The 11,697-nt window shown below is 50.0% G+C and overlaps 1 protein-coding gene across 1 annotated transcript; it reads right to left on the minus strand.

The window, feature by feature from the left end:
* Window positions 1–4,050: 4,050 nt before the first annotated feature.
* On the minus strand, window positions 4,051–6,192 carry VRTN (vertebrae development associated). Its single transcript, XM_024737891.1, has one exon. It carries the CDS (start codon window positions 6,190–6,192, stop codon window positions 4,051–4,053), a length of 2,142 nt encoding a protein of 713 aa, XP_024593659.1.
* Window positions 6,193–11,697: the final 5,505 nt, after the last annotated feature.

Raw genomic sequence — 11,697 nt, forward strand, 5'->3', positions numbered from 1 at the left:
AAAAAAAAAAAAAAAAAAAAAACACTGAGAGAAGAGCAGATTGGTGGGTGTTGGGGGGTGAGCCCAGATTGGTGGTTGGTGAGACTGAGATAAGGGTGGAACAGCCAGGAGAGGCAGGTGAGATATGAGGTGATGCTCAGGGCCCAAGAGTCACCCAAGGGTCTGAGTGCTGGACTTCAGAAATATTTGAGGAGCAAACCCATGCATCAAGGGAGACAAGATGATATCCACCAAAATAGAGGATCCCTGCCCCAGGCGATAAACATATGGATACTGAATTTCTTTTAATTATTCATGTTTCACCTGATTGTTTTTTTAGGGTGAAGCTTTTATATTCAAAATTTTAGAACCCGTTGTTACCTTACAACAGCACCAAATGTGAGAAGCTAACCTCACATATTCTGTTTTCTCCCTTTATTCAAACATTGTTCACTTCACTGGAATTTCTTTCCACATTTGCATCTGAGACAGAAAGTGGTACCAAAAGATACAAATAATTTCAACAAATGTCAGCTTCAAAATCAGCATGAAGTATTCTTAGCAAATATGGTCACTGCTTAGGTATTTCTGCCTTTCTAAGGTTATAAAGGAAACAGCTTTCTGCAGAAGAATAATATAACCATCTTATGAAACCTTTTCCAAATCAATAAATATTGACATATCATTTTTCTTAATTCTTTTCCAACAGAAGCTAAAGTATCTCCCTGTGGATTTGGGCTCAGTGCTGGCCTCTGACAAAAGGAACTTTACATCTTGGGACAGGAGTGTTTTTAATCATCTAGAGAGTAACCTTGAGCAAGAATCTCCTTAGGCATTAGCTTCCTCCTAGAAAACAGGAATTAAATTCCCAGGGGTTCTCAGACTGGACATCATTGTTACCAATAGTAAATCCTCACCGAGCATTACTACATGCAACATACTATATACTATAGGCGTTACTACAATCCCATTTATAGAGAAAGTGAGGCACAGAAAGGTAGACTACCTCGCTCCTGTGCATATACTGCTTCTCCAATGTCTAAATCAGTAGGTCCAGGTGGAGCCCTGGAATCCACACTCCTAACAAGCTCCCCCAGGAACTGAGATCCAGGTGGTTTTTAGACCCCATTGTGAGACTCTGCTCCAGGTATCAGATCTGCTCTGGTTCTGACGGTGCAGGAAGGGAGCAAACAGGAGAATCTGAGCTCCAACCAGGGCATTTCACAGGACGGAAGATGCTGCCACCCTCTGAGAGCTGAGGCAGTAAGGGTGGTAGGCTGTGGTTGGAAACAGCGTGATACTGTTTCCTACTGGGAACCCAGACTTTGTCTCCTGCTGCACCAGAGTGCCACCTGCTGGCTGTAGGTAGCCATCGCAGGCCAGGCAGGAACATCACTTGTCCAATCTCTTCACTAAACGTTAAGGGACTACCAAGCGACTACATCGGCGCTGGGGGTTCAGTGGAGACCCCACAGAGAAAGACAGGCAGAGACAATGCCATAACAATGCTGCATGACCCCTGGAAAAGCAGGTAGGAGACAAGGTCAGTCTGGGTGAGGGCTACAGCATGAGGGGTCAGTGGGGAAAAATAAGCCTAGAGGTTGGTAGGGATCAAGCTGGGGGGCCTCATTAGCGTTTGGATTTTGCGCTAAGGGTAATGGGAAATCTAGTAACAAGTCAGATTTAGGTTTCAGTGAGATCATTCTGGACTTTGTCGGGGGGCTGGAATAGTTTGAGTGGAGGCAGAGTCAATTTGGAAACCATTCAAGTATCAAGAGATGAGAGCAGCTGCTGGCCTACACAAGGTGGTAGCTGCAGGGATGGAGAAATATGGACAATGAGAAATAGTTAGGATTAGGTTTGATTTAAAAAAAACAAATGTCAAAGAATAACAGCAGGACATCACAGTGGCCCCGTTTCATTCATTCCTTCTTTCAACAAATTGTAGCACCAACTGTGTGTCAGAAACTAATCTACCTGCTGGGAATACAGTGGTGTGAGCCAGTCAGGGAAGAGCCCTGCTTTTCATGGAGTTCATGCCCTAAGGAGGTGGGGGGGTGGGGTGGGGGGGGACATAAGCAAATAAACAACAAAAACACATGGGAATAGGCACCATGTAGAGAATGTAGAAGAGATATATACGGCAGTGACTCATATCTGAAGGTTAAGGAGCCTGCCCTGTAAGGATAACAGGGAAAAGCACTCCAGGCCAAAGGAACAGATGCGAAGGCTCTTAAAGGGAGAGTAAGCGTAGCACATTCAAGATCACAGGCAGCCAATGTGGCTGGATGTGGTGGGTAAAGGCAAGAGGGGCCAGAGGCAGGAAAGATAGTCAGGGGCCAGTTTATGAAGGACTTCATAAGGCAGTGCATGGAATTCTAAGAGTGAAGGGAAGCCACTGACACCTTTCAGACAGGAAAGTGACAGAATCAGATTTCACTTAAAGATCTCTCTGGCTGCGCCTCGAGAGTGGATTGTGTGGGACAAGAGTGGAAGGAGGAGGCAGGTAGAACCTGAGATGTGGGCCAGGAGAGATGGTGGTGGCAGCAGCGTGAAGGGGAGGATTCTGGGCATACTTTAAAGTCAGAGTCAACAGGACTCGCTGATGGATTGGATGTGGGGTCAAAAAACAGCAGAACAAAGAATGACTCTCCAAGACCATGAGGATGACAGCTACTGCAGAATACCTAGACACGGGGAGAAAGGGCCTAAGGGAACGTCTTCCCCAAGGATGTGGCATCCCAACAAGCAAAGGCCTGGCCTTAATTCTCAGTACTGCTGGAGGGGGCGTGTGAGTGAACCACACTGAAGCTCAGTTTCCTTACCTGTGGCTGGGCCTAGCCTGCCGGGGTGCATCACAAGGACTGAATAGAAGCCTGACACAGACTTGACCCTCACGCTGGCCTGACCTCTGGGCACACTGAGTTGGCCAGTTTTCTCCCATTGTTGGGAAGTATCTTTCCAGGCAGCCATAGCCCTGCCCCCAGAGGGAAGAACACCCAAGGTCAATAACCAGTTCTAAGCAGAAACCCCAGAGTAATCCCCTCCATCCTTCAAGTCCTGGACCTGGGAACATCAAGGGAGAGAAATGGTCACTCTGCTCCTTAAACCAAAAGGGAACGTGGGAATGGGCAGTCACATGGGACAAAACAAACACCAGAGACCAAAGGCTGGGAGCACCACATCACTTTATTTCTTTGGTTTTCCAACTTCACTCTTGGACAATGCAAATTCAGTCTCTTGCCTGCGTGGCCACTGTGTGGTCTCTCACTGGAGATGGGGCACAGGCTCTGAGGAGGAGCTCAACAGAAAACTGGGGTCCCCAAGGGCCAGCCGGGCTGGCCAAGGACTGCGGGGTCCACAGCAGATGCACCAAGCACCAGCAAGTAGAGACCCAAGGCCCTCTCCCCAAGTCCTTTACCACACTCCTCACAATGGACAGGCCAGCCTTCAGTGATCCCCTAGAGGCCAACTTGGTTCTTTCTCTACATCCCTGCTTCTGCTCACACTGAGCCTGGCACCCTCTCCCTTAGGGGCACCAGGCAGAAGCCATGACCTGCTCCACATCTGATCTCTTAATGTTCCTCTGGGAAACATCTTTGAGTAAGGGGGGTGCCAACCCCCAAAAGGAACCGAAGACATATATTCTACCCAATGGGACAGACAGCCATGCTACAACACTCCTTTTGTCCTGGGGAAAAGCTGAAAGCAGCTTTAGCTAACCAACCCCGCTTCGGGTCCCCACACACATACAGCTTCCAACACCAGCAAGGGGGCCCAGCCAACGCACTTAAATCAAAAGACTAAAACCAAGACACAATAATAAAAATAAGAATGGTAAACAACTGAAGAGAATATCTCTGGTCCTGTAGCTCTCTGCAGGGGGCCAAGATGGCTGATCTCTGGCTCTCTCTGCCCTGGAGCTGGGAAACAACACGAAGCTGCCCTTGGATTCAGGGTTGATGCTGTGAGAGCAAAAGGGATCCTGGCCAAGCCACGGAGGTGCAACTCAGGTCTCTGACCTTCTCCAAAGTTGTCCTCCTTCCTCCCAGCCCCTTTCATACCTCCCCGTCAGCCATCCACCAGGGTGAGGCCATCGTAGAGGGCACGCTTCCACATGTAGTAGGTAGAGCGGGCGGTAAGGGGGAAGAGGGCACTGAACTCCTTGTAGGAGGGGAAGCTCTTGGACTGGAAGCGCTTCTGCAGGAACAGCTTGGCCTGGGCCTTGAACTTCGTGGTGGCGAGCATGTCCATCACCAGCACCTGGCCGTCCCTGCCACCCGCCGCTGCTGCCACCACAGGGTGGCTGGACAGGGACCCACTGGGGGGCCGGCCCTGGGCCGTGGCCCCCTCTTGCAGGGCCCCCTCTCTGGAAGGCCCTCCCAGGGCCTTCCCTGGATCCTCTCCTGGAGAAGCCGCCACCCGCAGGCTCCCTGCAGGTGGGGCCATGGCAGCTGTCACATTCCTACCAGCTTCTTTCTCCCGTTTCTCCTCCGCTTCCTTCATGCCCCCTTTGCCCAAGCTGGGGGCCTGTATCTGGAGCTTGGACAGACTTCTGGGCCAGCCCCGGGCAAGACTCTTCCAGACCCAAAAGGTGGAGGGAGACAGGCTCGGGTAGCGGAGGCGGAAGCGACAGAAAGGGAGGTGCCCACTGAGCACCTGCTTGCGGGCTGCCCTGCGCAGGCGCCTCTGCCAACGGGACAGGGGCATCCTCAGGGGTTGGAACTCCCGGGGGGCAGGTGATCCCCCACCCGTTGCTTTCCCTGCCCCTTCTCCTGCCTCACTCTTCCAAGGGAGCAAGGCCTCTTCCCCAACAGATGCTGGCTGGGAAGCCCCGGCTACCGAGAGGGCTGGTGCAGGCTTGAAGCTGGGGTTTCTTCGGAGAGCCTTTCGGCGCCAATTGTAGTAGGTGGATCGGGAGATGCCGGGGAACCTGCGTTTGAAGCAGCGATAGGGTACCAGCGTATTCAGGGAGATGCAGTGCTCCAGGTACAACTTGGCCCGCTGCATTAAGACCACTCCAGGGCTTGACATGGCCGACGAGGAGCACCCCAGCCCCTTGGCAACCTGCTGCTCTGGCAGCTTTTCCAGCTCCTCCATGGTCAGCTCCTCCTTGGGGGCCAGGGCACGGCAGGCGCCAGAGCCCAAGAGCTCGTGCTTCCAGGCATAATAGGTGGAGCGGGAGATCTCGGGGAACCTCTGGAGGAACTGCTGCAGCGGCACGACACCCCCGCGGTGGAAGCTGTCCTGCAGGAAGTGCTTGGCCGAGAAGCGGGTGGCCACCTTCTGCCGGTGCTCCTGGGACTGCCGCCGCCAGCGGTAGAAGGTGCTCTTGGTGATGCTGTAGCGCTCACCGAGGTGGGAGTAGCTGAGGCCAGGTTCCCGGTTAAGCAGCTCCAGGGTCTTGGCGAGCGGGGGCAGCGGGGCCAGGGCAGTGGGAGTCGGGGCCCGGCCGGGGCTGGCACTTTCAGCCTCCACCTCCTCCAGCCCCACCACGGGGGCAAAGTACTGGTGGCGGAAGAGCTGGCTGGTGAGGGGCTGGCCGGCCCACATGATGTGCAGCGTGGCGGGCATGTGGTCGCAGCGGCGGGGCCGGATGACGCGGTTAAAGTATGGCCGGATCTTGAGGTTGCGCAAGGGGTAGATGGAGTAGATGTTGCGCTGAAGGACGGAGGCGAGGGCGTACAAGTGCCACACGTTGGAGAAGCTGCTAGGAAAGCAGGTGGCCTTGACGTCCGCATCAAAGATGGCCTCTAGCGTGGTGGACGGCAGGCTGGTCATCTCCGGGGACTCCTCAGAGCACAGGGAATAGCGCACGGCCTGCAGCATCACCTTGGAGTCAATCATGCCCTGGAGGTAGTAGTGCCGGTGCAGCAGCATCTCCACCACCGTGCGGGCCCGCAGCTCCAGGCTGAGGCCGGCGTTGCCCCACAGCAGCATGCTGGCCGCCTCGAACAGCAGGCTGCCCTCGCCCTTGCACACCAGCGGCAACATGTTCCGGGGAGCATCCTCTGGGTACAGGCTCAGGGCCACCGAGTCCACCTCCAGCACCTGGGGGCCGGGGCCTCCCTCCCGGCCGGTGGGGAGAGCGAAGGAAGACAGGACCTGCTTGGCCTCCAGAGCAGCACCAACGAGACCCTCCAGGCCCTCGGACTCCACTGCCTCCTGCAGCTCCTGCAGCACCTGCTGCACCAGCTGCTCCCGGGATGTCATCCTACCAGGGCAAAGGAGAGAGGGCAGAGGTCAGCCAAGGCACCCAGATGATACCCAGCAATGGTGCCTTATCCACTCCTCTACCTTCTCCCTCAAGATCTATCTATTCCCACCCCCCCATAGCAGGTAATGGCTATGTGCCTCCTGGGGTTTGTTTAATTACTCAGTGGTACAAAGGAAGAGCTTGGCCTTAGAGAATGGCTTTGAATCCTGGTTCTGATATTAGCTTGAGCAAGTCACTCAACCTCTCTGTGTTTCTGGTTCCTTTTCTGTTAAAATGGGGACAATAATAAAAGTATCTACCTTATAGGACTGTTGTGGATATAAATGAGACAATGAAAGTAAAGGACGGAGACATCTAAGTGTATATAAGTGTATACACACATACATATATTTATATATATGTATATTCATCCTTAAAAACGTGTCTGGCACACAGTAAAGTACTAAAGAAGCATTAGCTATTATATATTAGAGTATTATCTAGTACTATACATATTATATAGTGCAGGTATAAAAGCTGTACCTCTACACCTGTTAAAGACAGACAATCACACATAGCCTAAATTGGTCTCCTTTTTCCTAAAACAGTGATTCTCAAAGTATGGTCCATGGGGACTTCCCTGGTGGTGCTGTGGTTGAGAATCCGCCTGCCAATGCAGGGGACACGGGTTCGAGCCCTGGTCCTGGAATATTTCATATGCCGCGGAGCAACTAAGCCCGTGCGCCACAACTACTGAGCCTGCGCTCTACAGCCCGCGTGCCACAACCACTGAGCCCGTGTGCCTAGAGCCCGTGCTCCGCAACAAGAGAAGCCACCGCAATGAGAAGCCGGCACCGCGATGAAGAGTAGCCCCCGCTCGCCGCAACTAGAGAAAGCCCGCGCGCAGCAACGAAGACGCAGCGCAGTCAAAAAAAAAAAAAAGTACGGTCATGGACCCTTGGGGTTCTCTGAGACTTTCTGAGGGGCTTCAAGTTAAACTGTTTTCATGATAATACTAAGATAACAACACTAAGATGTGATTTGCCTTTTTCATCGTGTTAACATTGGAGTACAGCTAGTACCTCAGCATGAATTAAACTAGAAATCACTGTGTTCTACCCCATGATGTAGCCACAGCTGGGAAAAAGAAAGCTGGTATCACTCCAAAATGTCCTTGATGCAGCAACAAAGATCATTATTTTTTAAAATCATAACCCTTAAGTACATGACTTCAATGTTGGGACTGACAAGATGGGGAGTGCTCACAGAGGATTTCTGCTGCACACTGGTACGTAATGAATGAGTGACAATTGGGTTGCATGATGAACTAGCCGCTTTTTCATGGAATACCACTTTTACTTGAAAGAAAAATTGAGTGGCATTAGTCATTTAGACTTGGATATATTTGACAGACATTTTCTCAAAAATGAACAAGGTGAGGCTGTCACTTCAAGGAAAACTGCTACTATTTATGGCCAGTGAAAATTTCTGAGCTTTCATTTGAAAATTAGAATTTTGGAAAACTTGTATCCACTACAGTGAGCTTGACAGCAAATATAATGGAATGTTCAACATTTAAAGATTTGCATCACTCAATGAACTGTATTTCCCAATAACCAATGGGATGGCACGGGGAAAAGATCCATTCAAAGTATAAAAGAAAGCAACAGATTTTTAATATAATACGGTGCAAAAGTTCCTGGATATTATTTCAGATTCTGCATTATAACTAAGCTTTGAGGAACTACCACCTGTCGAGTTGCGGTGTATCTGTCAAAGAATATCCACTGAAAATGCTACCAAAATACACTTCCTCTGGGAATTCTCTGGCAGTCCAGTGGTTAGAACTTCACACTTTCACTGCCGTGGCCCAGGATCGATCCCTGGTTGGGGAACTAAGATCCCGCAAGTGCCGTGGTGGCAAAGCCAAAGGAAAAAAAAAAATACTCTTCCTCTCTCTATTTATGTGTCCAGATGAAGTTGGATTTTCTTCATGTACTTCTACCAAAATAATGTATCGCAACAGATTGAACATAGAGACAGAAAAGAATCTACTTGTCTTCTGATAACCAGATATTAGAGATTTGAAAACTCACTAAATTTTTTTTGTTCTGGAAAAGTTATTTTTCATAAAAACTATTATTTGTTACTATGTAACAGGTTTGTTCTTTTTTAATAAAGAAACCTTTTCTAAATGTCTAAATTTTAATTTTGAATGTAACATGTTGACAGATGTAACCTATATAAACAAAAGCTCTTCAGGGTCTTCAAATTTTAAGAGCATACACGTGTCCTGAGACCAAAACGTTTGAGAACTGCTGCCCTGGGATAAAGTTAGTCTTTTCAAAGAGGTAGCAGCAGCCTAGCTACTGTGCTGACATAGATCTAATAACTAAGGTTTACTATTTGCCATGCACTTTCCCAATCCTGGCAGTGGAACTTTAAGATGGGTATTACCATTATCCCCAAATTACAGGTGAAAAAACTGAGACAATCAAATTTAGGCTCATTTGCCCAATTTGCCCCAGGCCTCATAAGTGGTGCAGCCAGTGGATGAAACCAGATGCTCTTTAGGGCCTGTGATTCATCTACTCCAGTTTAAAATGCCAGCCACCTTTCAATTCAAACTAATCATCCTAATTACTGGTGGGTTTTCCGTGTTGTGTTGCAAAGCAGAGTAATATTCCTTTGTGGACACCGTTTTTAAATTAAAAAGGAGACCATTACCCTCTCTCAGATCTTTGTTCTCAGATTTTAATAAATTCCTTTAGATTAGCCTTAGGTTTAAAAATTGTGTTTGGGTGTATACACTTGTCAACTCATCAAACTGCACACCTAAAAGGAAAGTGTTTTGCGCACTTACAAGGGATGCATTTGGGTGTAAACTATGGTTCAGTAAAGTTGAAAAAAAGTTTTTAAAGAACCAAAGGCTTACCACCAGAATTTTACTTGGTAACCATAAAAAAGAAAGCTTTTTAAAAACTGGTAATCAGAATCACCTTTGGATAAAAATTTCTTGCTTGTAGATTTTTTTTTTAATGTGTTTATTGTGACAAACCTGGTCTAACCTCTCACCAGATTTCTATTTGTCCCACATTATCTGACCCTGGAACTGGGCTTTTAATCTGTTCATCTTTTATATACTTCATATTTACTTTTTAAAAAACTGTTCGTTTTTTGGACTCAGGAGATAAACTTCACCGAGAGCACTTCCATATGCGATAAAAAATTGAGCTCCGAGGAGCAAACTGTATACACAGAAGAGCTTTTTCATTCTGACAGACAACAAAGATGCTGGGGGTTTTGTTTTTCTTGCATGTCACTTGTAAATGCTGCTATACAGACGCTTATAAATGAGAGCTCTGCTCTGCTAGATACTTCGCAAACAAAATTATGAAAATAACCACCATTCACCTACTGCTTACATTTAGGTAATTCAACCAAAATCTCAAAAAAAAAAGAGGGGATAATTAATTTAAATTGTGTGGGTGATTCTTCCTGCCCTTCCACACCAGGAGGAGGGCACAATGTTTCCTTAAACGATTACAGGTTTCTGTGGGCTTTGCGTTGGGTGAGCGTTTGGACTTCAGGCTTTTCAGAGGTAATATTTATATGTGGTTCTCACTTTCCTTCTACATGAATTACAACTCCATCACACCTGCACCTTCACTAGGATAGCTACTTCTAGTTCACACATAGAGAAATGGAGGCTTGGGGGTTAAATAACATTCCCAAGACCACAAGCTATTAAAACTACAAAACCTAAGCAATCTCACTCCAGAGCTCCCCTCCTAACCCCTGTGATTCCACCATACAGGGAAATACAGGGCCCAAAATGCTCATTATCCAAAGGATGCAGAAACACATGGATTCTTGGGGCTTCGAGACAAAGCTGGTCATTTTACAGATAAGGAAATTGAGGTCCAGAAAGGTAAAGTTGACTTGCCTGAATTCCCGCTGTAGTATCCAGATACCTGCCAACACGTCCAGACAGACCACACGTCTTCCTGCGCAAACCCCACCCTCCTCCCTCCCCTTCCCTGTCCCACCCTACCTACTCTTCCCATCCCAGTCCCACCCCACCCCACCCTAACTCATTCCTTCCTCTTCCCCAAAGAAGTAAGAGGAGATGTGAGTAGGTAATACCCTACTTCTTTTTTCCTCAAAAGCTTGCTGAGAAAAAGTAGCTCCCTGGAGAGGCTCTGCACCTCACGTCAACTCAGGTGGGTCTGGACCAGGAGAGAATGGGGCAGCGGGGAAAGGCCAGAGGCCGTGCGGGGAAGCTAATCATACTTAAGTAGACAATTGGTTGATGGGGTTCAGGTGCAACAGTCTTTTTGGTGATGGCTCCCTGGAAACGCAATGCAAAGCAGATCTGACAATTACCAGGTGCATTCGTGGAATAAGGTGCAGAAAGTGAGAGCTAATCTAGGGGTCTTGCCCAGCTGGCCTCCCCTGGCTCCACCACTCTTACAAGGGACCTGATAAAACATGAAACCGAGGAGGCAGGGCCCCTCAAGGCGACACAGGCTCCCCGGCTTGAGGTTGGAAGGGAGGAAATAGGACAGCATCCAGCCAGCATCTTGGCACCTAAGAAGGGCTCCGGAGCCCAGGAAGGAATGAATGGACACGGGCAACTCTGCAGGCAATTCAAAGCCTCACCTTCACCAAGGCCCACTTCCTCCTCCCCCAGTCTCCTTATTTCAAGCAGATGGGGTCTCGGGGCCCAGCTCTGGCCTCTGTCCCTTGCATTTTAAAAGGGGTGAGCCAGCTCTCTGGGCAGGGCAAGGGAAGAAAGGGCCAAAGCACCTGCTGACAGTGTTGGTAGGTCTCTGGCCTCTAGAACAAACACCCTCCCTGCCAGGCTCATCCTGGGCTCCGCATTCGCTCACCAAGGACCCCGTGTTCTCCCCATCCCTCATAAAGCAGGCCCTGCCTTCTTAATAGCCAGCCAGGCCCTACAAGCGTGAGGGAGGGCCACACTGGCCTCAGCCCTCAGTAAGACTGCCTAAGGCTGCGCAGGCATGGCTGGCATCTCAACCGGCCTGGCTCCACACCTCTCTGGCCGGCCCAGCTGCCCAAGCTGCGGCCCTGGCTCCAGGGAGCGCCAGCCATCTTGGCTTCTTCCCCGGTGGCCAGGAGGCCTCGCGGGGCGTGGGCGGCCACAGGTACTGGCTGGTGGCAGGCAAGTCCCTTGGCTGTGACTTCCCAAGGAACCTCCCACCAACCAAGGGCAGCAGGAGGGTCTGGGGGCACCAGGGTGGGCCTGAGGCCACCCAGTCAATCATGCCTCGGTAGTTCCCAAGCTGAGTAGCTCCAGGGGACCACGCGCCTCGAAGGGAAGGAGAATGGGCAGCGAGGCCCACGAGGGGAAGCGGAGCGAGCCGCCAGGAGGCCCTGGATAGTTGGGGAAAGAGCTGGCTGGCTAGGGGTATCTGAGACAAGGGACCCAACCGGGTAAACACCGGGAGTCTGGGGAGGGGCTAAGGCCAGACCATTGTGTAGGGTGGGGAGGGGAGATA

The sequence above is a fragment of the Neophocaena asiaeorientalis genome, unplaced genomic scaffold, assembly GCF_003031525.2.
Source record: "Neophocaena asiaeorientalis asiaeorientalis breed wild unplaced genomic scaffold, Neophocaena_asiaeorientalis_V1.1 scaffold49, whole genome shotgun sequence".
Taxonomy (NCBI): domain Eukaryota; kingdom Metazoa; phylum Chordata; class Mammalia; order Artiodactyla; family Phocoenidae; genus Neophocaena; species Neophocaena asiaeorientalis.

Excerpts from the sequence above, each read along its gene's own strand:
- VRTN (XM_024737891.1), bottom strand. The coding sequence starts at position 6,192 with ATGACATCCCGGGAGCAGCTGGTGCAGCAGGTGCTGCAGGAGCTGCAG.